Below are 25,883 nucleotides of genomic sequence, written 5' to 3' on the forward strand. Positions count from 1 at the left end.
GAGAAATGCCAAGCAAACTAATGTGTGCGTTCGACGATATATTAAGGTGGCGTTCATGTCCGATTTTTCGCTAAATACGCACAGAACATCGGCAACCGTACGCCCGTCGCGATTTAGTTACCACCCACCGTAGAGTCCTACGTTCGGATCTTTCGCTTTTGTCGCGGCGCATGGTGCAATACCGTGACAAACAAGATCCGCGTATACATTTACCGACGGACACCGGAGGATCTTGTTTGTTTCAGCTGGAATTCCAGCTGATGAAAATTATTTCTGGGGTATAACTATTTAGGGCCAGATAATCCGGTGGAAAATGACGATCCGGTGTATAGCGATGACCGAATAGTTCAAAAACACGATATCGCCTATGACCGGGCGAAAACAAAAAAAGAAGTAAAGAGCCGCTGGATTGTCGGTGAAATACGCGGCGGAGAGCGTGGTAGGGTACAATACCTGCGTATGAATAAAAGAGATGGGGCCTTCTGTGTGGATATTGATGCGGAAAATCGGAGACGGGAAAAAGTGGCATTCTGCTATTACATTCGAGATTTTACTGTCTTTCTTTTCCCCTCTGGTCTTGCCTCCACGACTGACCTAGGCTTTCTAGTATCATTCATTCTTATAACATGACCGACTCGGTCACCACTTGTTTAGATTGAAGCCGATCTTCATATTTCCTATTACTCTTAAATATCTCGTCTCAACCGACGTTTATCAGGGAAAATCAAACTCTCGATTAAATAAATTAAGATCGGTTAAAAGCCGTTTCAAATAATTTTACTTTAACTTATCGACTGACTTTCTTTTCCCCAACCGTTGTGTCTCTTAGCAGGAAAATGGCTTCATCATCTTTCCTAATTCGGTTAACAATTTCAACGCTATCCTTTCCATCAAGTGAAAACCCTCCGCTAAGATACTCAAAGCCGTGAACAATATACGTTCCGTTCAATATGCATACGGGCTAGCATTTCTTTATTAGTTATTACCGTAAATTTGCCTTTGTCTGAATCGACCGTCAATCTTCAGTCTCATATAACACTCGACCGTTCGTCACAGCATTTGTAATTCACGCTTATCGGTTTTTTGTGTAATATCGTCACCGAAGACAATATTACATCTAAGATTGTAATATTCGTTCGTTCACAGTCGTCTTTGTTCTTGTTTTGCAGAGTTTAATTATCTTGGTCATAACTATAACGAATAACAGCGGGCTTAGACTGTCCCCTAGCTTTATAACGTTTTTTAAATTTATTTAAAGTAAAATTTCTGTTTTTAAAATTGTAAATATGCGAATAATTTTTTAACTGATTTTGTTTTTAAATTGTTTTGTTGCAGATAGGATGACATGGCGAGATTATTAAGCGAACGACCTGAGACGTCGTCAAATAGGTCATCGACGACCTCAGCGACGTCTACTAACGTAAAAAAAATGGGCGATGATGAAACATCGTTAAAAAATACATGGAATATTAATAACGAAGGACCAGGAAGCAGTAACAGCTTAAATACTAATTTTAATAATAATAAAAGTATAGTGACGTCTAGAAAATTAAGTTTTAAATTACGTAACGCGAACACATCGACGTCTTCACGACCGACATTTCGTGCTACAAGAGTTACGATCTCATCTAATAATGTAACAGCGTTAGCGAGTAAATTTAATGCGGTCGTAATAGAGAATAACGCGCAAGGTAGAGCGTTATTAAAAAAATTAAACGGCGGAAATCACGTTCCGATAAAAAAACCGTCGAAACCGGTGGAAGGTAAAGTTCGTGCCGCTGTACAGCATTTTGAAACGAATCGTAGTAATAATTATTCTGAACATCGACCGAAATTCGTTTTAGTGCGTAAACATTCGTCTAATAAGTACACCAATAATAATAATCGTAAATCGATAGCGCAAAGTTTAAATAATAAATTGGATAACGTCACAGAAATTGAACAAGACGAGACGAAAACATTAACCGCGTCGTATCAAGAATCAGAAGTTAAAACGAAACCAAAAAAGAAACCGAACCAAAGAAGTATTAAAACAAATTTACCGCAAAATCCTTTTTCTGCTAACCCTTGTTTTACGACGTCGACTTCCATTAATAATTCATCGGAAAGTAAGTTTGAAATCGGAAATAAGAATACAGATGATAAAACCGACAATGATATCAACAAAAATAGTACCGAAACAGATTTAAAATCTAACAACGATGATACGTTTGTCGTAAAATGCGATAGTAGTACAGAAGTAAAAGAAAAAGATCACCATGATAAACAAAACGGTATACCAATAAAATATAGAATAAAAGATAAAAAAAATAATAATAATAATAATAATAATGCTGTTACTAAATCTAAAGGAAAATTTCGTACATGCGTGTTATCGAGTACAGGGTTTTATTGTGTAGGAGATTATGAAACAGATGATATTGACGGTAGTAAAGGCGATAAAAATTATAAAGCCACTTGTATCATGCAAATCGGTAATGACGATAATCACGTTATTATAGAAGAAGGGTATTCTAAACGTCAGTCGTCAAATAACAACAGCGATACAACGGTATTAATGAAAAACAATAAACCAAAATTGCAACCGAAACCGAATGTTATCGAAATAAATAACGTCGATTTAACGAAAAAGAAATCGTCATCATCAACGTCATCGTCTACATCGTCTCTGAGTAAAGATTGTATTTCGGAAATCAAAGTCGATAGTTTATTACACCAAGATAAAAAATTATCGTTAGCAAAAGACCAAAGTAATCTTGAAAGCGCTTTAAATGAAATATCGTTAAATACTAATATCAATGAAGAATCGAAAACGATTAAAAACACAAGCGTAAAACCAAATCGATCGTTTTTATGGAGAAATATTACCAGTAATAAAATTGAAATAAAAGATATCGTTAAAGATATTAAAGATAAAGAATCGTTAATCATAGCCGGGGTTAAACATAATGTCGAGGCAAAATTAACAAACGATTCGCGTTTATTTCAAGAAAATAATAAAAAAGGAGATTCTCTTAACGGTAACGATAACGATAAACAACCTACGTATATGAACGGCAGTGTTGTTTGTAATTTACAACATCAAAAAGAATTTAAAAACGACGAAAGCGTAAAAAAAGAAAAATGTACAACGTTAACGCGCAACGTTTCGGTGAACAATAATCGTAAATCTTCACTGTATAATTGTATATTACAAAATTCTAACGATCTACAAAACGATAGTACAGATGGAGGTTTACTTAACGCGAATAAATTTAGATCGACTTCGTCGTTAACATCGTTTAAAAAAGATCAAAATATTGAAGAAAAGGAAAACGTTTTAAAAAGGATATCTTTGCCGTCGAGTACATCACCCGCTATTAATTCTACGAATACGTCGACTAAAATTATCTACGAAGAATTTGAAAATACTTTAAATAATTCGGTTACGTCCGGGTCGTTTTTATATAAAAATATATATATTACTGAAGCTCGTAACGAAGATATCTTACCGATCGGGGCAAAAAATGAATCCGTAACGGTATTAAATAATTACGAAGAAATACAACAAAATAATTCGGTAACTTTAACGCAAGCCCTGCCGTATTCGCCCTCGTACGTAGAATCGTCAAAATCATCTTACGGTTATGTCGATCCCGGGAATTACGAGGATTTAGAAGATAATTACGCATCCATTAACGATAATTACGATGTCAACCGTGAAAATATTTACGACGATGTAATAAACGTTAAAAAAGATATACAAATATTAATTAATAAAGAAACGTCCGGTTCTTCTTGCGGCAATGAATTAAGTCACTACGAAAGCGTTTATCAAACGGAAAGTTGTTCGGCGTTCGAAAAAGATTCGGATAGTTCTTGCGATCAAAGTAATAGTCTGTACGGAATAACCGGTTGTAGACCGTCTTCTAGATCGTCTTCAGGTAAATTATTTTTTTATTATTCTTATATTTTACTTAGATATAAATAAAAACCCGTAATATTCAGTGTATCGGTTCGGAGATGAAGATAAAATTTATTTGAACGATTATCTGCACGTACTCGAGTTTTGTAATACAATGTTAACGAGCGAAACGTGATGCTTGTCGATCCTTTTAAATTATGAAATATTACGTCGTTCGACTTAAAAATACTGCGACTTTTACTTCTAAAATTGTTTCGGTGCTGTTTATCGATACCGTCCTCGACGGATTGTCAAGTAGCTCTCGATCGATTTACCGGTGAAGCCCTTCTTAAAAACAAAGGAAACTTCTGAAGTCCACATTTCCGTGCGTAAACTTTGAGCTTATGCGATGTTTAATCTTCTTTTTAAAAAAATTTACGCGCCTATAAATTTACGATTTAATATCGTTCGAATGTTTTGAAACGAATCTTGTTTTTGTGTTACGTGTAAAATCTCCATATCGCTACTGATCTGTTTGTTTTATAACGGAAACCGGTTATACGAACGAATAAAGAAATTTGTTATTCTTTCGGGCATATAATAATCGTTATCTACATCGTGTTAGGAATGAATAATAAGAGATTCCGTACTTAACAAAAGAATCTTCCCGGTATTTCCTGGATGGATGAAAGGAAATCGTGATAAAACCTTGATCGGAGCGAAATCACAAAATATTAAAAAATATAAAATAAAATATCGATGTAATTAAAATCCATATTAATTATTTAAAGTATAATCTTATAAAATAACGATGCGGGTACACGTGAAATATGCATAGCGTAAAAAAAAAATTTTCAATCGACAAGGGATTAACGAAACTTATTTGCGCATATTTATATACCCGTTGAACAGATTGCTGAAAATTCAGAATTTTTTTCATAATTTTTAAATCGATATTATTTCACAACTCGTTGACGGTAATGTATCTGTAAAATATAAATTCTTGTATAATCGTGAAATAAATATTTATATATATTATTAATGAATAATAATATATTAAATAAATCTTTAAAAAAATTATCGTGTAAACGGTTCATTCGTTTTTTTTTTAAATCTCAACGGGAAGCGTAATAGGCATTTTCTCGTAAGCTGAAGTATCGCGTCGAGTTACATAAAAACAGTTCTGTTGTCCGATTCGATCGAAATGGATATTTGTTATTTGTTTAACGATAAGTAACCGTTCCCTTTTGCAAAAATTGCATATATTCATAAATATGAACGCGAGGATACGTTAACGTTTTTGATGTACATTTTTTTATACGCAAAGACGTAAATATAATGGATAAAATTAGTACACGACTGATAAAAAATAAAAAGTTAACGCGTTTAACGTTTTAAAATTTAACGAATTGCGATGAAAATAAAATATTAAACGAAGAAACTAAATCGATTATTTCATTTTATTACATATGTTCACGATCTCGTAAACATTTTACGAGTTATCATTAACGGTTCTATTGAATACCTAACCGCTTTAAAATATAGTTGGCAGAAAAAGTACTGTTATTTTGAAAGTTAGTCGGTGAATAATTTTAAATAGTTGCTGCGATTCAGTCCTGGTATACTCAAAAAGAGGCCTAAAAAGTTAACGATCAAAATAGCAATTTACAATGTACGTACTATATATATATATATATATAAGAAAACTCACCGATAGGTAGAACAAAACAAACTACATTGCGAATGTATTTACAAAGACAGAAAAGAAAATTGTTATGGAAAATTATTTTGAAATAATCAGAAATATTTATATTTGAGCACGATCTAAGACGATTAAAGGTATTTATTTAGATCGATAATTATTAAATTATCTCGCTAAGCTGTATCTAAACTGCCTTACCGAATTAAATAATTATTGATATTTGTCTGATTATCGCCCTCCAGACACCATCTTAATTCACGGCAGTAAGAATTAAAAAAAAAAAATTTACCCGATCAGAATCTTGCAAGGAAATACAACGCATGATTCTGTTTGAATATGTCGCATCAATTCCGATACGTTTTTAAAAAAATCTCAAAAATTCTGGCTTTATACGTAAAAGTTCAAATAAATTTTTATTTTATTCTTTTCGAAGTAAAAAGAATACGCGATAACTTTCGTATTTGTATACGCATTCCTTCTACAGTGAATCGATACTAACAGAAAATAAACGATAAATTACATAATCTTGTAAAAATTCAACCTAATTGACAAATTTTAATTAAACGATCTAAAAAATTATAAGAGATATCATCTTGACCCTCTTACCTCTTTTACACCATATCTTCAATTATTCATTACATTTTTAGCGGTATTTTAATCTTTGTTTACTTTTACTGTTTTTTACGCTCCACTGTATACCTTAATATTTGGTCCAACAGCCTCGCTCTTCTTTTTCAAAATTCGGTTTTCTCTAATTTGTCATAACTCCGCTTCATATCGCATGCGATGTAAATAGTTTTTCAATATTTTCTTGCAAAATTATATTTCATTAATCTTCACGGTTTGATTTGGAGATTTTCCTGTTTTGATAATTCATTCCGTGAAATGCAACGATCGATTTTTAAATATACATTTAATAAAGTAGCCTTTCTTTTGAGTGGGTTTTACCTATGTTGTGCAAGTATATTTTGTTGTTTTCTCTTTTAATTCACATTTTACCACGATAATTCATTTCATTAATTTTTTTGGTGTGTTTATTTATAATAGATTGAATCCGTAAAATTTATTATTTGTAATTTCTTCCTACCTTAAGGCAAGATAACATTACGATTAACAAATCATAATGTTTTTTTTCGACTATTATTCCTCTTGAAAATTCTTTATTTAGTTCGTTTATCGCTTGCTTCTTCCACGTATAAATTAAAAAGTAATGCGGTTTTTGTCTCTTTCTTTTTGGTTCTGCAACTCCTTTTTTTATTTTTTCCTTTCTAATTTTTAATGCTGCTAGTTATCTTTTTCTTGTATAAATTAAAGGTATATTTTTGTTTATTTACTTCGATCCTATCTTTCTTGTAAAATTTAAAAAATTTCGATTACTTCTACATTATTACATACTTTTTAAGACCTGCAAATATGCCTCGGTACCCTGGGACCCAGTATCAGATCACAAATAAGATACGTGTTTTATTTTGTGGTATATACAAACAGTAATATCATTGTGAAATAATCTAATAAAATAGTGAAAATAAAATAACGGTTTATAATGATTTGTAGCGAAAGGAAAATAATTCTTTTTGAAATAATGTACTTCTTGAAGGCAGTTCCTTTTTTTATCCATGCGCTAACATCTACCTCTTCCTGACATATTCTATAAAATGTACTTCATGTACCGATGAGAAAAAAAAATTAATTATTTTTACGCCCGATTGTGTATATTTCAAAAAATAAAATATTTCCTGTTTAACAGAAGTAGCTCGGTAAATATTTTTACTTTATACGTATGCGAATGCGTTTCAGTCATATTGTTAATATTTAATTTATCTTTAAATTCTGATAAAATTATTTTGACTCTTGTTCATTCCTCGAACAAAACAATTATAAATCCAGATATTAGGGGGAATATATATTTTTTCTTAAATAAATACTGAAAACCGCTGAAAAATCTTATCGTAATAATATTTTATAACGTTAAAGATAACAAGTTATAGTTTTTAATCCTGTTTTTTATTATCTTCAAAAATGCGTTTGTCAAGTTAAAATATATAATGCTGATCTTGTATTTTAAGCTAGATAGTTTTATTTTATACGTATGTATACACAAAACAGAATCTATACGGTGTAAGTAAACGATTTATTGTAAAAAGAGTACCTTACAAACGTTTGATAAAAATGATGCAAGACTGCTGTGTTGTGCAGGTAATATAATTTACTAATTGTAGGCATTGCTGCTTATGAATTCTTTATTAAATCCGTTTTTAAGGAAAAAATGTATTTGACAAGCTACTACTTAGAAGGAAAATTAAGAGGAGCATTAAAGTAGGCGAATAAAGAATTATGTAAAAAAATTATTCTACCCTTTGAGTAAAATTTTGAGATACTGGACCCGTAATATTCTGCCCCCTCGAACAATTATGACCAAAATATAATGGCATCAGCTCTGGCATAATGGTAACAGCTCCTTGTTATAATCACCGTCACCATTTTGTTACCGTGTTATAATTAACAATATTAGAGTGATTACAATTACAGATACACACATTACATGTACAAAGTACATAGCTATCTATTGGTCCCGCATTGTGGAGATTGTTGTAAATAACTAAGTAATTTTGAAATATCCTTTGACTCAATCGGTCAATTAACATATGTAAATAAAGTAATGAACCCGGTTCAGAAAAACTTTTTGTTTACAATCCAGTTGTACATGGACTATGTCACCTTCGAAATAGTTCCCTTGGGAAGCCACGCAAAGCTTCAAACGGTTTTCTCACCCTTCATAGCAGTGTTGAAATATACTGGTTGAAATATGCAACTCAGAAACTGGCATATCCTTCAGATAGTCTATTACATTTTTTTTAAATGTTTTCTTCTGTTCCAAAACTGTGTCCTTTGAGGGTTTTTTTTCAAGTCGGGAATAGGAAAAAGTCGCAGGGACTCAAGTTAGGCGAATAAAGTAGTTGAGGAACTATGGGAATGTTTTTCTATGCCAAAAACTCATTAACTGATATTGCAGTTTGACAAGGTGCGCATTGTCAGTTGTCTTTGATGGCCGGTCTCACGCAGGCAACTCTTGTCTGCAGTCTTTCAATAATTTCTCGGTAAACAAATTGATTTACAGTCTGTCCTGTAGGCAAAAAATCCTTATGGACAATGCCATTACTATCGAAGAAACAAATTAGCAAGGTTTTGATTTGCTCATTTTTGCTTTTTTGGGATTTGGTGAGTTTGAAGTGTGCTACTCCTTGCTCTGGCGTTTAGTTTCCGGGTTGTATTCAAATATCCAAGATTCATCACTAGTAATAATATTTTTTTAGAAAATCAGGATCGGTTTTAATTTGCCGTAGAAGATCGCGGAACGCTTCCACCCTGTTGTTTTTCTGTTCAACAGTGAGGTTTTTGGGGACCAATCTTGCACAAACTTTTTTCATGTCCAATTCGTTTGTAAAAATTTGATGGACTGTGGTACGGTTCAAATTCAATTATTCTGCGATCATTCTGACAGTTAATCGCCAGTTGTGTCGTATCAAGTCTCTGATTCGCTCAACATTGTTGTCACTTTTTGACGTTAACGGTTTTCCAGAGCGTGGATCGTCCGCAACTGATTCCCGGCCATCAGAAAATGCTTTAAACCACATAAAACTTGGGTTCGAACACAGTGACATGTTTCATGAAAAAAATTGTTTCATGAAAAGTTTGTTTACGTCTCACGTGGCAACAATAGACTAAAAATATTATTACCTAATATAAATCAGCTGTTCATATAACCATATACGAGGTGCGACAATAAAGTAATGAGACTGATTTTTCTTTGCATGATGTGGCAACCCTGCAGCTTGCGTGGGCACACCATCTTTGACCTTGGTCTATAAGCTACTTCTAGTCCAAGCGGCACATTGATGCAACTTCTCAGTCGTGAGTTGTGCTGTAATAAGTGAATACGTGTTTGTGTCTCTCGTCACAGAAATGAAACCGCAAAATATTGCGCAACGGTATGCCATTTCTTTTTGCGTTAAATGGGGTGAAAACGCGACGGCAACTTACGGCAAGCTTCAGAAGGCTTTTGGAGAGGAGGTTATGTCAAGAGCTCATGTTTTTCGGTGGCATAAAATTTTTAGTGAAGGCAGAACGAATGTTGAAGATGAAGACCGCAGTGGACTACCATCAACCTCACGGACAGATGTCAACTTGATCAGGGTGCGTGAAATCGTACGATCTGATCGAAGATTATCCGTGAAAATGATTGCAGAAGAACTGAACATCGATTAAGGAAACGGTTCGTCTAATATTAACTGAAGATCTTGGTATGAGAAAGATTTGTGCAAAAATGGTCCCCAAAAATCTCACACAACAACAGCGAGAAACACGGAAAAATGTGGCAGCCGATCTGTTAGAGCAAACGGAAATCAATCCAGATTTGTTGAGCCGTCTTATCACTGGTGATGAAGGTTGGTTTTTTCAATACGATCCAGAGACAAAACGCCAAAGTTCGCAATAGTGCTCAAAGTCAAAAGTGAAATGCATGCTTGTGTGCTTCTTCGATTCCAAGGGAATTGTTCATAAAGAGTGAGTGCCTCCTGGACAAACAGTTAACCAATATTTCTACAAAGAAATTTTAGAAAGACTTCGTAAACGAGTTCTTCGTATCCGTGCCAACATTGGCTGATAGTTGGATTCTGCATCATGATAATGCGCCATCTCATACTGCTCTGTCAGTACAGCAATTTTTAACCTCAAAACAAATTTCAGTACTACCACAGCCACCTTATTCACCAGATATCGCTCCGTGCGACTTTTTTCTATTTCCAAGAGTCAAAATGGCGGTCAAGGGACACCATTTTGAAACAACACAAGACGTCCAAAAAGCTGTGATGAGGGTATTGGAGGATATTACATAAGATGAGTTCCAGAAATGTTACCATCAATGGCAGAAGCGCTGGAATAAGTGTGTGCAATCAGAGGGGAACTACTTTGAAGGAGACAACACTAAACATGACTAAAACGGTAAGCAACATTTTTTTTCACATCAGTCTCATCACTTTATTGTCGCACCTCGTATATACTAGTAACTTTACAGTACTGCCACTTTGGCTGCCAAAAAAAAAATGGTCTCATTATTTTATTTACAGACCTCGTAGCTAATAATTTTGCCGAATTAAATTAAGAAATTCTTGTAATTTTTCCTTCAAGATATTTCAAAATGTTACACCGATTAATAGATTTTTACTTCATAACTTTTATCAAAATATTCATTTAAATAATTGTTTTAGAATACAATTTTTTTTATTTTAAATATTAAAATTACTAATTATGTATTTAATATGTTGGATTATATTATCTCTTTTTTCTACTTTATAGTTTCATACCACATCACTGGTCATGGCCAACCTACACCAAGATCAGAGACAAGCGATGAATGGGTAGATGTTGATAATTCTGGAGATGAAGAAATACTTGTGTAAGTATTTTTAATTAATAAATTGTAGATTTTTATTAAGAAGCGTGGTTTTAAGAACAGATTGTTTTTTCTTTGGCCAATACCACAGGCAGAACTGTAGAACATTTAAGGCTAATAAAGAATCAATCGCCTCTCCGGCAACTAGAAAGTGTCCATCTTCGCCCGTACTTGGTCAATACTGGACAATCCCCTATGAAATGGTCACATCCTCTTGTATCCTTAAATTACTCAACAGACATTGTAAATGGAGATCTTCACATACACACCCATGGTTTAAATTCCATAATTGCCTTCTAGTTTTAAAAAATATTTTTTCTATCCTGCTTAAATTATATATATATATGTATAATTTAAGCAAGATAGAAAAAATATATAAAAAGTTCAGATACCTTTAGAAAGTATAAAAAATTTAATTCTTGCAACTTATAATGATAGTCTTTTTTAAACTGCAATTTAATTTTTTCTAAAAATTTGATTAATACTCATTTCCATTCTTTAATGTTCTGTAAGTTTCCCTTCCAATACACAACCATACTTTTTACGCAAGATTAACCATTCTTTATGCCAATCAATCTTTTTCTGCCAGCACTCTTGTCCAGGAATGCGTTGAGTTACTGAGAACTGTTAAGATAAAGGAAATGCAATTTTAAAAGATGAAAAAAATAACATGTCTGAATTCATCTTAATATGAAACAAGGTAATGTATATAAATGTTTAAAGAACAATTGCTGTAAAGTTTCCACTTTCTTTCACCTCCTAATATCCCACATATGGTCTCTATAGCTTGCTAATGCCCATGTAACAGAGTCAAATAAGATCTGTTTTTCCATTACTGTAGTTTGGGTTTTACATATAACATTTTTCTACAGATTATTCTACCCGTATTTAGCTACTGAAATCCTTGATGAATTGCACCAATTGAAGGGTGAGATTCAAGCTAAACAGCTACATTTGACCAATTAGAAAGTCTCTTTCAACATGATAATGTACCTGCACACACATCCCAAGTTGTTGCTGCAAATCCAGGTATTATACAGATATTCAAAAATGATGCAACCTTACGGGAAAATGAGTAAGTTACTATAGTTGTTGAAAGCGGCCTCCATTATGCAATTCACAAAATTGAATACAATGTTACACGCTCTTAAACATGTGTTGTAATGTTTGTTGAGGAATTGCACATCGTTCAGTTTCACACTGCAATTTAGGAACGGTGTGAGGATGAGTTTTGTGAACAGCATCCTTTAGGTATCCTCACAAGAATTCATTCATCTATGTGACTTGCACACCAAACACCCAATTTTTGTCCATGCAGAGGAGACTCGTGCAGCTGATGTGAATTTTCTGTACATCAAATATGTGAATTCTGTGCATTTACATATTTAGGTGAAACCACGCCCGTCAGACCAAAACCAATCATCAAGTTCTTCCTCATCTAGTGTTACAGATAACATGAACCACTGAAAGAAAGCTACATATTTTCCAATGCCTGCAGGTAACAACTCATGAACAACATGAATTCTGTACAGATGTATCTTTAAACACTTGTCGATGCAGTGTGGACACTACCAACAGCAGAGACTGGCTAGATAGGCGTCGCACAGACCAAGAGGTCTGTGTGATACCACAGACTCTTAGTCTGTTTAGTTCTGTTCTAAACATCTATGCGATGAGAGAAAATTACTATTTCTTTTTGATTGATGAAGTATCTGTTGTTGATGAAGGTACTAAACCATCTCCTTGCTGCTTGACATTTAACAACAAGATTCGACTTAAGTGAAGGATTCAAATATTGGCAATGAGTAAGGATGTTCTTAAAACCGTATGATAAGTAGCAGTGATCATCGAACAAATTTTAAAAAATGTCAAGTTTTGGGATTGCAGATTTCATTAAATTGGATGCTCATATTATTTATTCATTATTTCTTATCGCTTCAAACTGTAAACTGTAGCATATTAAGATTAATTTTATTCTTGCTAATATTCATATAAAATAATTTTTAAAATCTGCTATTGATTTTCTAAATTTTTTGGAATTTGTAGATGTTAGGTAGATATCCCACTCTTCCTGAGAAAATGCATGATATCAATGGGAAATCCTGCTTATCTTAGGCTAGTCAAAATTTCTTGAAATATTGTGAAATAGTGTATATCTGTTTCATATCCTGGGATAATTATTATACATAAAGGATGATTTTCAAATGTCCCGGAGATATTATATGCCAATGGCTAAAAAAATTCATTTCTATAGAATTGTTATCAGAAATCATATGGTTTTTTCTTTTTTTATAGTTTGAATTATTAATTTACTACTATTAATTAACGCTAAAGTTAGCTATTTAATTATTTTTTTCATGTCTTTACAGATATACAGAAAGAGATCGAACTAGGGGAAGGAATGTAAATGGGACTGGGTGGTGTCAAAAGGTTCGTCGTGAATGGTCTAAAAGAGCAAACAGATCCGGTACAGGTAATTATATAGTTACAGTATATTATTTATGAATAAACTGAAATAAAATTTACAAAAATATTTTGAAAATTCATTAAATATGTAAAATGTATATACGTGTAACATTTGCCAGTCCTTATCATCAATTTTGTTACATGAAGGCTATTCAAAAATTGATTTCTAATAGATTAGTAAAATAGAAAAAGTATAAAAAACACATAAGTTACTTGTACATCTGCATTAATTCTGTAGTTTACAGTTCACATTCAGCCATTTATAGTATGACACCTTCTTTTGTTGATCCCCATCAGAGAACTCCAGCTCCTGGTAATAATAACTGGATATGTATTCTCAAAGTTATCCAGCCAGTTGTTAATTCCACCTAGCTGGTCGTCACTTTCAAAGAGTCGAGTAGCTGTTTAAAACTTCATCATAGGTAGTAGTCGTACAGTACTGAGTCTGAACTTGAGGGTTTATTGTAATTATCAGTGGATATTAAGGCCATTGTATTTCTTCACATTTTGTTTATATCAGTCATTTTTGCACGGATAGATGCTGCTTGTCTGCTGTAATCTAGTCTACAAATTTATGAATATTCATTTGAAAGTTTTGTTGTCACGAAAGAACTTTTTTTATGTACAATTTTTTCAGCTTTTTAAATTAGTGCATTAGTCACTTGAATATTTACTGACCCTTGTTGTGTACAACTTTATTTTTCTCTCTCTCAGAATTTCTGGTTCTTTTATTCTAAAAGTGCTGTCACTTGTGATAATATTGGAAGAAATTGACACAAAATCACCTGTGAAAATCAACCGCATTACTGCCTACTAAAAAGTAATTAGATGGTGCATACTTCATATTTGATATGAAACAATAATTATAATAATGCTAAATCAACTCCTGCTTTAAAAAGACCTATCAGAATAAGAAGTAGATTCCCTTATGAAAGAAATATAAACTGCTTGTGGGTACTGCATAAGCACTATGTTGTGACAGCTGGTATATTTTCAGCAACCAGTTTGAATTAAATTTTTGGTTAATACTTGCATCTTTCTGCTTGTTAAATTTTAATGATACAAGTTGTGCAGGGCAGGAGCTGAATTTATTTTTGTTTATCAAAATGACAAAATGTTCTGTCACTTTAAAATTATTAAGTATTAGATGAGTGACTTTAAAATTAATATAACTTTTACTTTGAAAGGTCTTTTGGAGCTAATTATCCGGATTTTCATCAATGATTATTTATTGGCACCAGTGCCGCAGCTCCATCTTAATACATGTAATTTTAGTAATCCCCGCTATTTCCAGTTGCCTCACCCAATTTTCTAAAGAGTGAATTTTACTAGTATAACTGTAAACAAATTAAAACATTAATAAATTTGAAAATTATACAAATAATTTATCAGTTTTATGGAAATCAAAACAAAAAGCGTGGGTAACAGCTCTCTTTTTATTGAGTGGTTTCATTTTTTGCAATTTTCCTTTTTTCCTTTTAATTGATAATGCTCCAAGACATCCAGAAGAATTAAGATTTTTGTTTCCTAATGTAGACGTGTTATTTCTGCCACGAAATACGTCAGTTCTAATTCAACCTTTGGATCAAGGGATTATCGCTGCTTTCAAAGCATGTTATTTGTGGCGGACTTTCAGCGGATTGATAAGTGAAACAGAGGTGGATAATTCATTGATAGTAAGTCAGTGGTGGAAAAATTACAACTCCTGTAGATCGCATTGCAAACATTAAGGAGTCAGTTGATGAAATTAAACTATCTGTGATCAATGCATGGTGGTGGAATTCATGACCTGACATTCTTAAGAAAAAATGAAAACTGAAAAAAAAACAAAACTGCTGATAAAATTGTGAATGATATTGTGCAAATAGCACATAAAATTCAAGGTCAAGGTTTTAATTAAATTGATGCTTTAGATCTTCAGGAGCCGATGCACTACGACAAGGAAGAGCTAATGGAAGAACTTGAAGTGCTGATAACGCAGCCTTTACCTATTCTGGAAGATGAAGACAAGAGGAAGAAGAAGTTACGAGTAAATTACTAAACTTAAAACTGTAAACGTAATTTTTTTTTCCAGCTAGGCAGTTAATAACAAAGGTTTCTAAAACTGACCATTTTGTAGAGCGGTTAATAATTTTAAATGCCAGCATGAAACAGCATTAGCACCATACTGTAAATTACATAAAGAACTAAAAAACAAAGAAAAATTACAAGTTTTTTCTTTTTAAGAATAAAGTAATTTAACATAGGCCTACATTATGTTATTGAAACATTTTGTTCTTACTGTACAGTATTTATGGTTTTATACATACTGCAATAAGTTTTTCATTGTTCAAAATTAAAGATAAAACATGACATGAATAAAAATAGAATACTGTACTGTACGTAAGTAAACATATTATGTTTACATTCATTCATAAGCAAATATTATGTTAGTACATAGTTTTTAAATAGGTACTTTAGTGTACAAATTGACATTTGGGTTATTTGAGAACACTACCTTACCCCCTTTTTGCCACATAAATTTGGTTTTAGTATTCAGACCGTAAAATATTTATCTTTTTTTTTTAAACTTAATATTTTTTGTTTATTTAATTCAGTGATTCTAACTGAAGCATGTACGCATACCGTATTTTATTCGCATGAGTGTGGTGGTACTAGCAGCACCTTTAAATACTTTTTATCACTTTAAATATTATTCATTTATTTAATTTTACCACTCACCTGTGACATCGCAACATAGCAGGCGACAACAGATGTATATCAATGCTGCACTAGCATTCCTTGAGGTAAGACGGGGTACTATTGATCCAGTATACCCGCTAGTTTTTTAGAGCATTTTTTAGGATAAGGGTGCGATTTTGAATTTTTTGATTTAAATGTTATTTTTTAATTGTTAAAAAATGTGCCTAAGAAAAATAAGACCTTAATTAGGTGAAATCTGGAGATACTGAAGATGATCTTGTGATCTTGCTGTACAGCCTCACACCCTTGACCTTTTAAGTTGAAAATTTAATGGCATCAGTGCTCCATATAAGACATAATCTGACCAAGTTTGGTCAAAATTGGTCAAGTAGTTCTGAACATATAAGGAGGGGTGTGACACCAAACACACACATACAAACAACCGGAAAAATTTCCATCTGGTTTTACGGGTCCCTTAGGCTTCAAAACCTCAATGTGTATATGTGGTGGAAACCACATATACCCAAATTGAACTGATTACAATAGTTTGTAATCAGCTGTAACTCTAAAGCTTCTTCTAAAGCTGTAAACTCTCCTTTAGCACTAGACTGGAAATTAAAGTATATAAGTGTATGTGTGTGTATATATATATATTTTTTTTTTGTCCTCAGTCACACGATTGGTTTGATGCAGCTCTCCAAGATTCCCTATCTAGTGCCAGTCATTTATTTCTGTATATCTCTACATCCTACATCCCTAACAATTTATTTTATATATTCTAAACCTTGCCAGCCTGCACAACTGTCCCTCCAATATCAAAGTGACTATTCCAGGATGCCTTAATATGTGGTCTGTTTCTTCTTTTAACCATATTTTTCCAAATGCTTTTTCATTAATTTGCCACAATACCTCTTCATTTGTCACTTTATCCACCCATTTGATTTTTAACATTCTCCTATAGCACCACATTTCAAAAGCTTTGAAATGAAATCTTCTCTTCTCAGGTACTCCAATCATCCAAGTTTCACTTCCATATAAAAGCTACGTTCCAAACATATACTTTCAAAAATGCTCTCCTGATGTTAAAATTAATTTTTGATATAAGCAAATTATATTTCTGACTAAAAGCTCGTTTCGCCTGTGCTATTCAGAATTTTATATCGTTTCTGCTTCGTCTCCATCTTTAGTAATACTACTTCCCAAATAACAAACGTCTTCTACCTCCATAATATTTTCTCTTCCTGTTTTTATATTCAGTGGTCCAGCTAAATTATTTCTACTATATTTCATTACTTTCATTTTGTTCTTGTTTATTTTCATGCGGTAGTTCTTGCATAGGACTTCATCCATGCCATACATTGTTTTTTCTAAATCATTTTTACTCTCAGCTAGAATTACTATATCATCAGCAAATCATAGCATTTGCACTGTTACTCCGGATCTAAATTGTTCTTTAACATCATTTACTGCTAGTTCTATGTAAAGATTAAAAAGTAATGGAGATAGGGAACATCCTTGTTGGACTCCCTTTTTTATTACAGCTTATTCCTTATGTTCTTCGATTATTACTGTTGCAGTTTGATTCCTGTAAATGTTAGCAATTATTCTTCTATCTCTGTAATTGAACCCTAAATGTTTTTTTTAAATGCTCAACATTTTACTCCAGGTTATGTAATCAAATGCCTTTTCTAAGTCTATAAATGCCATGTATGTTGGTTTGTTTTTCTTTAATCTTCCTTCTACTATTAATCTGAGCGCTAAAGTTGCTTCACTTTCCCTACACCTTTCCTGAAACCAAATTGGTCTTCTCCTAAAACTTCTTCCATTTTCCTCTCAATTCTTCTGTACAGAATTCTAGTTATGATTTTTGATGCACGAGTAGTTAAGCTAATTGTTACATTTCTTCACATTTATCTGCTCCTGCTTTCTTTGGTATCATGACAATAACACTCTTTTTGAAGTCTGACAGAAATTACCCTTTTTCTTAAATATTACAAACCAGTTTGTGTAATCTTTCTATTGCTTCCTCACCTGCACTGCGCAGGAATTCTGTTGGTAACCTGTCTTTCCTGAAAGTCTTTCTGTCATTCAAATCTTTTAATGTTGTATTAAATTCAGATCTCAGTATAGTGTTTATCCTCTTCATCTTCCTCTTCTTCCTCTATAACACCAATTTCTAATTCATTTCTTCTATATAACTCTTAAATATATTCCACCCACCTATTGACGTTTTCTTTTGTATTATAAATCACTGTACCATCTTTGTTTAACACATGATTAGATTTTAATTTATGTACCACAAAATTTTCCTAACTTTCCTGTATACTTCGTCTATTTTATCGATGATCATTTTTCTTTCCACTTCTGAACACTTTTCTTTAATCCATTCTTCTTTTGCTAATTTGCACTTCCTGTTTATAGTATTTCTTAATTGTCGATAATTCCTTTTACCTTCATCACTAGCATTCTTTTATTTTCAACATTCATCCATCAGCTGCAATATATCCTCTGATATCCAAGGTTTACTACCAGTTCTCTTTGTTCTGCCTAAGTTTTCTTCTGCTGATTTAAGAATTTCCTTTTTAACATTCTCCCATTCTTCTTCTATATTTTCTGCCTTATTTTTTTCACTCAGATCTCTTGCGATGTCCTCCTCAAAAATCTTCTTTACCTCCTGTTCCTCAAGCTTCTCTAAATTCCACTGATTCATCTGACACCTTTTCTTCAGGTTTTTAAACCCCAATCTACAGTTCATTATCACTAAATTATGGTCGTTATCAATGTCTGCTCCTGGATATGCTTTGCAGTCAACAAGTTGATTTCTGAATCTTTGTTTAACCATGACATAATCTATCTGATACCTTGCAGTATTACCAGGCTTTTTTCATATATATATTTAATTATCTACACTATTATATAAAGAAGAAGAGGGTTTTTGTTTGTTTGGGATAAACAAAAGAACTACTTGATCAATCCCATATTTCCATATTTACCCTATTTCTTGCTACAACTGAGAAAGCTTATAGATACATATCATCTCAAAAAAATTCTAAAATATATATACAGACTTACCATACTTTTTTGGGTTCAACCCAGGATATATTTTTGAAATTACTTAAAAGACTTAACAGTTTTACTGATATTTTGGATATTGTAATAATTTACAATAAACTTTATTTATTCAGTTGTATTTTTCGCCAGACATGACTTTTTTCAGAAATGGTTTGTTTGTTTTAATTACTTCATAAAATTAACAACAAGAAAGTTTTGAATTAATTTTAACATTTAGCACATGTTTAACAGTAATGTTTGAAAGTCTACCCCTTTCTGCAGACCAAATGTTCCTTGTAATTGAAAAAACTCTCTCAACTGGAGCAGATGTCCCCAGGCAAAGACATTGCAACTCAACCATTTTAGAAGTATTGCAGCATGAAATATCAGTCTTTTGAACACCTTAAAAATTGCTTTCCACTTTTCTTCAATAGTATCTGGTACTTTTTCAGAACTTGAACTGCAACCTACCCTTTAGTTTTGAATTACCTGGTTCAACAGTGTACATTCATCAAACAGGTCTTCAGTATTTATGGAATCTTTTATAATTTCATTAACAACTTGTGCACTCTCTTCTAAATCAGACCAGGCAATTTCAGTTCATAAATTGGAATACAAAAATTTGTATCCAAGGTCAGTTGAGAGCTGCATGGCTGTAAGAAAATGTTTAAAAACACGATGTTAAACATAAAAGGTCTAAAATTAAAAAAAATCCTGGCCAGTCATAAAATCTCAAACCCTGAACAGCACTAAAAAAGCAGACTGCTCGGGCTAATCCCAGACTTATGGTAAGCCTATATATATATATATGTAATAGTGGAGATTTGCTGGTTGAAGCACAAACTTTAATGACTTGAATTAATGAACTGTAAGTCTCTATCACTTTGTGAGATGGGTTTGAACTGAATGATTAAAATGAATAGAATGAATAATATTTAAAAAATAATAAACTAAAATTTTTTATTAAATAAATTTAAAAAATTTCCATTTAACAATAGTGGGTTTCTTGTGGGAACTGCGTGTGAGGCTAGAGTGGTAGGTTCGTGGAAGGCTAGACCAATCATCGCCATCAACTGGTAACAAACAGTACGCCCCTGGGTTGCAGTTTTGGGAGGTGCAATGGGATATGTTCTTATATCTCTGCAAACAATCGGCCAATTTTTCAAAATTCAAATGGTGTATTTGTTATTAGGTTGAAGGCTAACTTTGATATACATCAGATACCCTCTTCATCAAATAGATCACGGTTATTCAGAAATCTCTATATCTTCACTTCAATTTTCTGATTTTAAAAATTCAAAAACAGGGTATTTGCCAGGGTTGTTGGCATTGAAATTCAAACAGGATGTTGGCTCTCCGCTTGGCTGTGGACACGTTGTGATGCGCTTCACACAACTGTTTTTTCATATTTCAGCTTACTTAATAACGAGAGTGTACACTGCCGATACCTTGTAATTATTGAATATCAGACAATTTTATTTAGTTTCTTTGATATACGTGTAGTGTTTAGGTTACTGCAGTTGTATTTGATTTCTTAGGTAACATGGTATATCAGTTTTGCAGTAAACTATAAATATTTGATTATTTATTTGGCAATATTTTTTTTTGAATTATTGATTAACATCTAGATCTTTATATATAAAGAGGAAACATTTGTTTGTATATTAGTAAAAAGATTTTTGAACTGCTAAACTAATTTAATCGCTATCAAATTTTTACAGCAGCTTCATTTCCTTTTCTTTTTCTGTTTAGCCTCTGGAACCATTGTAAGGTATTACTTCACAGGATGAATGAGGATGATATGTATTAATGCAAATGAACTATAGTCTTGTACAATCTCAGGTCAACCATTCCTGAGATATGTGATTAATTGAAACCCAACCACCAAAGAACACCGTTAATCACAATCTAGTATTCAAATTTGTATAAAAGTAACTGCTTTTACTAGTATTTGAACCAAAGAACTCTTGACTTTGAAATCAGCTGATTTGCAATGACAAGTTTACCACTAGACCAATTCAGTGGGTTAACAACAGCTTCATTATGTAATCCGGAGTGTCACAGGTAGATAAAAAACTATTTATTTAAACATGTAAATAATAAATAATACGTTATGGCATTGCACTTCTTATTCAGGCTCCCTTTTCATATGTGAGCCGCTACCAACATATTTTTCAATATCGGTCTTATTAAAATTGAAGTCTTGCTGAAAAGTATTTATGTGATTTCGGTTTACCATCACCAATTCATGATGAACAAGATAATGAAAACCCCTATAACACAATTTTCTGAAATATTTTTAATATCAATGAACTAGAGTACACAAATATTAACCTTTCTAAATTAGAACCAGATCAGCACCAAGCATATGATACTTTATTCAAGATATCCATACTGTCAGAAAAAAGTATTTTTTTTAGGTGCTGTTAGAGGCACTGAGAAAACCTTTTTGATTAATCTACTTCTCGCATATGGACAGGTAGCTTGGCTCTCAGTGTAGCATCATCAGGCATTACTGAGATGTTCCTTGCTGGTGGTAGGGCTGCTTATTCAACTTTTAAAATATCATTAAATGTATCATGCGAACAATAGTCAGTTTGTTCACTGCGTAAAACTGATCCTCATGGTAAAAGTTTCTAAGATAAAGACATTAATTCTATGGAATGAATGCACCATGATTCATCAAGCTCATGTTGAAACAATTACTCTGAGAGATCTTATGTAACCTGATAAGTTAACAGGAGGGAATAATGTTTGTCTTTGCTGGAGATTTTTGGCAAAATTTGCCAGTGCATGCAGAGCCATGACGGGGGATGTTAGATATACTGGGTATCAGTATATCTTATTTATGTACTAAGATAACAGCATATATATGTGCGTGCATGCGCGCACGCGCGTGTGTATGTGTACTTATATCACAAAACTCAGAATTATAACTTAGATTATGATAATTCATTAATCAAAATAAATTTTAGACTTAAATCTATATCAATCAACTTTTGGAAAACAATAACCTAACATCTAGAACTGAATGAACAGCAAAAATTTATTATGTAAATATATGTATATATATTTTTGTTAAGTATATAATTATATGTTTTAAGATAGCGCTAAAAATTCATTGATGAAGGTCCTAATAAATACCTCTATAAATGCCTCTAAAGGTAAAACTTATATTAATTTTCAAGCGACTCATCTAATATTTAAAGTAATAAAACATTTTGTTGTTCTGTTCAACAAAAATAAATTTAGCTCTTGCCCTGTTCAACTTGTATCATTCAAATTTGTCATTGTTGTATTGTCTATTTGATCTTCATGATTTAATTTTTTTTGTTTAGAAACAGTCCCTCTGCAGGTTGATTGTCTTTTTTTTCGTTTTCTTATCATTTATTCTTTCTTTCTTCAACAATTACCACGTGAATTATACTGTTTTTTTAATAATCTTTTAAAGATATCTCATCTTAGTATTTTTTTTTTAGTGCTTGTTTGACTTCATTGGGTCACTTTACTGAATTTTACGGTTCATTTTCTTTGGACTTTTTTGGCTTGTTTTTGCCAATATTTCTTCATATTTTCAGATCTTAATTTTCATTGTTCATCAATTAACTGCTTAATTTTAGTCAGTTTGTCTATTTTAAAACATTTTGTGTTTAAAAATTCTTTTATGTTTGGTTTATCTGTTGCATCCTGAATCCTCAGTCCAATCTCTTCTATATCTTCTTTAATTTCCATGATATGTCTTTCGCCAGATTTCACCCTGAGCCCTCTGTTTATAAGTTGTTTTATTACCCTATTCTCTGGCATTTTCAAGATGTGGAAGAAATAGGAAATTATGCACTTTTTCTTAAGACTGACCATCGGTTCCACGAAATTTTTATAAACAGTTTCGTTTGTGGGAATTCTCCACACACTCCTTTTTGTAAATTTTATTTATGTAGGTTCTGATGTTCCTACATTCTGTCTTAATTGTCTGATCACTTTTCCCTTCATTTTTGATTCGGATTAGGGTTTCACAGGTGTAGAGTCCTTCTGGTAATATCAGTTTTGTAATGTCTCATTTTTGCATTTGTAGACAAACATTTTTTGTTATATAAGATTTAGTTATAATTTGGTAATTCCTCATTTTAAGCGCTGTATTATTCTAAGAGAACTTTTCTCTTAATTTACTACGTATTATTCAACTCAGATATTTAAATTTTTGTATAATTTTTATATTTTGAAGATTAATTATGATTTTATTAATACATAATGGATTTAATGTCATTATTTCTGTCTTCTTATATGATATTTTAACCTCGATTCTCCCTGAAATTTTCTCTAAACTTGTTATTTGACTTTTAACTTCTTCTATGTCTTTTACTAATAGGGCTAAATCATTGGTAGATCTCAGACAGATTTCTTAATTGATTTTTGTTCTTCACTGATACTTATTTTTGGAGGATTTTCAGTAAACCACCTTTTCATGCTGAAATCAAGGGCAGTGTTAAATGATGAAATACCATCACCTTGTCTTAATCCAGTTTTTATGGGAAAAGTTTGGAGACTTCTTCATGAAATTTTACTTTTGATTCTGTGTGTTTTAACATCAGCCCAATAATGTTGACCAGTTTTGAATGTAAGCTGTAATTCCTTAATATTTTAGTAGAGTTCATCAATGAACATAGCCATATGCTTTTATGAAATCTATAAATATTATAAAGAGTTGTTTAGATCTTTGTTTAAAATATTCCATTATTAGTTTTAGGGTTAAGATCTGGTCAGGGCAACTTCTATATGGATGAAAACCGTCGTAGTTGTGATTCTAAAGTATTCTTAATTTTGTTCAGAATTATTAGCCACAGAATTCAATGAGAACAGTCCAACAGAGTAATTCCTATGCTGTTATCTGGATCAGTTTTATCGCCTTTCTTGAAGAGTGGATGGATAATCCCTATTGTCCAGTGCTCTAAAAGTTTCTCATTGATTCAAATTTTATATAAATGGCTGTGAACTTCTATTAGGGAATTCTGACTTGCATTTTTCCATATTTCTGTGAATAACTGATCTTCACCACAAGCTTTATAGTTTGTCATTTCTTTTATTGCTTGCATCAATTCTTAGAATATTGACAGGTCAATGTCAATTGGTTTTGACAGGATTTTTGTGTCAGTTTCCACTTCTTGCAACTTTGTTGACTCTTTGCAGTTTAATAATTTACTGAAAGATTTGGCCAATAGTTCTGCATTCTCAAAATTGTTACGAGCTAATTTTCCTGGTCATCTTTCAACATTAATGTTGGTGAACATATTTTTTCAGATGTTTCCCGAAGATTTGATAATAATCGTGAGTTTTACTCTTGTTAAATCCCTTTTGAATTTGGTCCAGCACATTTTTATAATACAATCTTTTAGTGTTACAAATTATTTTGCTGGTGATTTTTCTTATTTCAATTAAATTTTTATTATTTTCTTCAGACTTCCGGGCTTGATGTTCTTTTTAACTACTAAACCATAGTCATTGTTCCACCAGGCATGTTTCTTTTTAGGTTTAAATGGTGCAAGTTCTTTTGCGATGGATTTTAATTTTAGGACCAGCTTATGAACTTCTTCTTGGGTTCTCTTTTAAATTCTTCGTTAGTTATTGTTTAAATTTGTTGGGTCAAAATCTCTTCCATTCTTTTTATTTAACTTTTTTTTTCTAAATGGGGTTAGTTTAATTTTTATTTTGACAATTTAATGATCAGAATCTGAGTCAGTTCCTCTCAAAACTTTTATATTCTGAATCTCTTTATGATAATTTTTATCCATGAAAACATGGTATTTTTATAATTTGGATGTTTGCAGGTTTTAAATTTATCTGGAAGATGTTTAAAATATGTAGATTTGGAAATTAAATGGTTATTTTTGCACAATTCAATGGTTTTAATACTCTTTTTGTTTGTTCTTTTTTGTGCTGGCCATTTCCCAATTACACCTCTGTATTTTCTTTTCTGGCCAATTTGTGGGTTGAAATCTTTGAACAATATTTTTATGTGATTCGCAGGAATATTTACAATGTTTTGTCCAGAATTTCCCAGAATTCTTGCCCCTCTTTTTTGAGTTTTTTTCTCATTTGTTGGTGAGTGGGCGTTGATCAGTGTATAATTTTTATTAGCTGATTTAAGGGTTAATGTAGAAATTCTTGGAGATTAAGATTTATAAAATGGATTCTATTATTTTAAGACTGACTAAAACCATTGCCAAATTTAGAACACAATTTCTCATGACGTTTTTACCCGGAATCCATTTGTAAATTGTATACAATGGCTTTCCATCAGGTTCTGATCAGCGTTTCTGATTTCTTGCAAGGCCATGATTAGGATTTTCTCTTTGTTGCAAATATCTACAAGGATTTTCAGTTTTCCTTATTGTCTTAGGGAATTAACATTGTGTGTAGTAGTAAAGTATTAAATTTTGTTAGGTTTTATTAGGTTATTTTGGGTGACTTTTATGTGATTAGGTTTTGGTGTGACTTTTATGTGAGTTTCTAGATGCTCCAATTCATCCAAGATTTCTACATGTTGCCTTACCATATCCAAGTGGCAACTTCTCTGATCTCTTTTTGAATCAGCTAGTAGAATTTTCTATAGAAAACTTTTTATTTTTTGACTGTCAGTATAGTCATACTCG

General features: G+C 32.3%; 1 protein-coding gene across 5 annotated transcripts in view; it reads left to right on the plus strand.

The window, feature by feature from the left end:
- The window catches only part of LOC142334073 (uncharacterized), a 337,489-nt gene that overhangs the window by 200,745 nt on the left and 110,861 nt on the right, over positions 1–25,883 (plus strand). For 4 of the 5 annotated variants that reach the window (XR_012758761.1, XM_075381743.1, XM_075381746.1 and 1 more), the window contains exons 2-4: positions 1,336–3,923; positions 10,941–11,040; positions 13,407–13,510. Coding sequence is in view for 4 of the 5 variants with exons in the window: in XM_075381743.1 (XP_075237858.1) it covers positions 1,346–3,923; positions 10,941–11,040; positions 13,407–13,510 (2,782 nt within the window). In the remaining variant the exon portion in view is untranslated. The remainder of the gene's footprint in view (positions 1–1,335; positions 3,924–10,940; positions 11,041–13,406; positions 13,511–25,883) is intronic. The other variant, XM_075381745.1, reaches the window with a different exon arrangement.

This window comes from Lycorma delicatula, chromosome 13 (assembly GCF_047948215.1).
Source record: "Lycorma delicatula isolate Av1 chromosome 13, ASM4794821v1, whole genome shotgun sequence".
NCBI classification, from domain to species: Eukaryota; Metazoa; Arthropoda; class Insecta; order Hemiptera; family Fulgoridae; genus Lycorma; species Lycorma delicatula.